The sequence below is a fragment of the Dasypus novemcinctus genome, chromosome 4 (genome assembly GCF_030445035.2).
Source record: "Dasypus novemcinctus isolate mDasNov1 chromosome 4, mDasNov1.1.hap2, whole genome shotgun sequence".
In the NCBI taxonomy this organism is placed as follows: domain Eukaryota; kingdom Metazoa; phylum Chordata; class Mammalia; order Cingulata; family Dasypodidae; genus Dasypus; species Dasypus novemcinctus.
The window spans coordinates 142,266,234-142,269,502 of NC_080676.1; the positions used below are offsets into that span (position 1 = coordinate 142,266,234).

Consider the following 3,269-nt stretch of genomic DNA (forward strand, 5'->3'; position numbering starts at 1 on the left):
ATTGCCAATACAACACCAGTGCCAGAGGCAGCTTCCCACAGGTCCCCCTTTTCTTTAATATTTTTAGCAGAAAAGGAAGACCGACAAGATGGCCCATTCTGGGGGGACTGTGCCTGTCTTAGGTCAGGGCTGGCAAACAGTGAAAGGCCACGTCTCTGTCTTAGGTGGTTGTTATCGTAAGAATGCCTTGCCCAGTTGCCCGTCATTGACTAACCAGTCCAGCACCTCATAAGATACTGACGAGATATTAATGGTCTGGGATCAGGCCTACCGGCTGAATCCATTTGCAAGTAATGATCAGACCCCTCATCGTAGTCGGCCATGTCCAGTCTATGATAATGGACCTGGATGGGTTGCATTTTTATGGCATCCAGTTGTTGCTTTAAAAAGGCCATAATCTTGTTAAAGAGAATAGGTCCTAACAATAGAAGCCAAACAGAGGTCCCAAGAAAGGGCAATAGTCCATTCATCCCACTCCACAGGGGGTTGTCAGCCAGCTCCTTTCTTCTCTTTTCCAGATCTTCTTGAAGCTTCTTAACCTTGTCTCGAACAATGCCAGATTTATTAGCGTAAAAACAACACCTTTCCTGTAAGGCCAAGCATATCCCACTGTGCTCTGCCGTAAGGAGGTCTAGCCCTCTCCTGTTCTGCAATACTACTTCAGCTAAAGAATCCAATTCATCTTGGATATCTTGTATAGTGCTAGATAAGTCTTGGACATCATCAATCAATTGCTTAGATAGCTTTGTGTATTGATTAATGGATATCCCTAAACCTGCTGTTCCAATGGCTAATGCTCCAGAGATACCTAATGTCGCTAAAAGTGGAACAAATTGAATGGCCCTCTTGGAGCAACTGGCAATAAAGTCCACCCTTGGAATAGGCACAGGTTCAGTTCCCCCCACAATGTCTACATCTGGAAAAAGAATGGCAAGTGTACATGTCCCTGTCCAATTAGAAGGCAAGAAGGTGTAGGCGAGGTTATTGCCACAAATGAATACTGTGCCTTTACCGGTGCAAAGAGCATTGGAGATACTGAGAGTCATGCTGCATTGGGCAAAAGCAATATGTCCTAAATGAAGTTCATGACTATTATTGATCAATGGAGAATGAAGGCAGAAAACAGCATATGCATCAGTGAAAATGGGTTGTACCCTAGTGGGTGCCATGATAGCGCAGGTTTGATTACTAAGGTAAGCTCTATTACCTGCAGGTAGTGCTAAGGGTACTGAGTCTCCTGTGTGTAAACACAGCCAGCAGTCTTGTGCAGTGTCGGGTTGGGACTCATTGAGCAATTTATAGGCAGCCATAAGGATATCAAAAGTCTGAGCATCTATATTTACATTCTCAGTCTTTGGTAAGGCTAAAGGGTGATAGTCAAGTTGAGGGAATGAATTCCTAATAATTTCCTCTATTCTTTCTTGGATAATTACCTGCCGGGCCTGATCTTGTGGACCTCCTCCATCTGAAACATGAACCGGAGGAATTTTATTCCAGCAAACAGTGTCTCCCACGGTACCGAGACAGCTGGCTTCTACTAAATGATTACTCTGTAAGGGGTTAGGATTCATGCCCCAGTTTCCTCCAGCGTTGCCAGATTTGGTACAAGCTAATTTGGCAGTATAATAGGTCTTATTGTTTTTGGTGCATGATTGCACCTCAATATAACAGCTGCTGTGCATGGATGGGTATATAGATTCACAGTGGCAGGGTCCAGGGCAGCAACCTATGGAGGGAATTACTCTAGGTAGGTTTTGGCAGACCCACTCCTGTTCCCCATAACCTCCGGCATGACTAATCAGGGCCTGCAAACAAGCCATCTTATTATTATTGCACTGCACAGACTGTATACATATTGGGTAAGGTGATAACCTGACCTCCTTTACACTCGCACGATTTACCATATAAACTTTCCAATAGCACTTGTCTACTGGGGGGTGGTCCAAACCCCCCTTGGACAGTACTCAGGAGGCAGCTTAGCATCCAGATTTTCAGGCACATGGTGGACAGGTTATACACAGCAGGCAATAGCGAGAAGAAGGCAAATATACCTTACGAAGGAAGTAAGTAGAAGGGATCTGTCCAGCATGGTCCAGTCACTCGGAGTGCCGGCGTATAACAGAAGGGCTCCAACGATGGTGACGAAGCTGCATAGAAGGATTCCGGGGGGGGGGCTGCACAGCTGCATTGGTTTTAGCGTTGGTTGCTTTCCTGCAAGAAAACAGTATTCATCTCAGGGAGAGTCCTCTACCCTGGATAGATTGTTATTATCCATTTGTCTAACCAATCATTTCGGCAGCCACCTGGCTGCATCTAGTTCTTTTGAATAGATGCAAACTGATCCTCTGCCCCATATTAGGACGGGGTCGGGTCCATGCCAGGTATTATCCATTGGGTCTTTCCACAGAACTGTGGCATGGTTAGTGCCGGGGTTAGAGTGTCAGAAGCGCTCGGCTACAGAGTGTCCATTTGGTCTAAGCTTAAAAAATTTAAAATGAAAAGAGAGTGGGATAAAGATTTTTGGGAGATCCTCTGACAGGATACCACTTCCCCTTTTTTATTTTTTCAATGGTATTTTTTAGAGACAGATGTGTTCTTTTGACTATACCTTGCCCTTGGGGGTTATATGGAATGCCTGTGATGTGTTTTATGCCTAAATGCTGGCAAAATGTGGTGAATACATGGCCAGTATATCTGGGACCATTTCCGTTTTTATTTGTTGTGGAGTTCCCAGTACTGCCATGGTTGCCAATACATGCGCTATGACATTCTTTCCTGCTTCTCCCGTTTGTGGGTAGTGAAGATAAAGCCTCTAAAGGTATCAACTGTAACATGCACATATTTCAGATTACCAAATTCAGGACTATGAGTTACGTCCATTTGCCAGAGGGCATTAGGTATCAGACCGCGGGGGTTTACTCCTAAATGAGGTGTAGGTAAAAGGGTTACACAGGAAGGGCATCCTTTAACAATTTGGTGGGTTTGTTCTTGGGTAATTTTGAACATGAGCCTTAAAGTATGTGCATTAATATGATGTAACTGGTGGGCTTTAACAGCTTTGTTAAGGTTATTCGAGTTGTCATGCATGCCCTGGTTAACACAGCACAGTAGCCGAGTGGCCTGATCAGCCAAATGGCTTCCTTGGGTGAGGGGACCCGGAAGATTGGAATGAGCTCTGAGGTGACCAATAAAAAAGGGGTGATTCTTTTTATGAATAAGAGATTGCAGTTGAGTGAACAAAATAGCCGCCTCCGAGACATTTTTTATTT

The 3,269-nt window shown here is 44.7% G+C and overlaps 1 protein-coding gene across 1 annotated transcript; it reads right to left on the bottom strand.

The window, feature by feature from the left end:
* Positions 1-209: 209 nt before the first annotated feature.
* LOC131278362 (syncytin-1-like) lies at positions 210-1,682 on the bottom strand. The gene has a single exon (XM_058296482.1). The coding sequence runs from the start codon at positions 1,680-1,682 to the stop codon at positions 210-212; it is 1,473 nt and encodes a 490-aa protein (XP_058152465.1).
* Between the last annotated feature and the right edge of the window lie 1,587 nt (positions 1,683-3,269).

Bases quoted from the DNA above. Each gene is read 5' to 3' on its own strand.
- LOC131278362 (XM_058296482.1), bottom strand. From the start codon at position 1,682: ATGCACAGCAGCTGTTATATTGAGGTGCAATCATGCACCAAAAACAAT.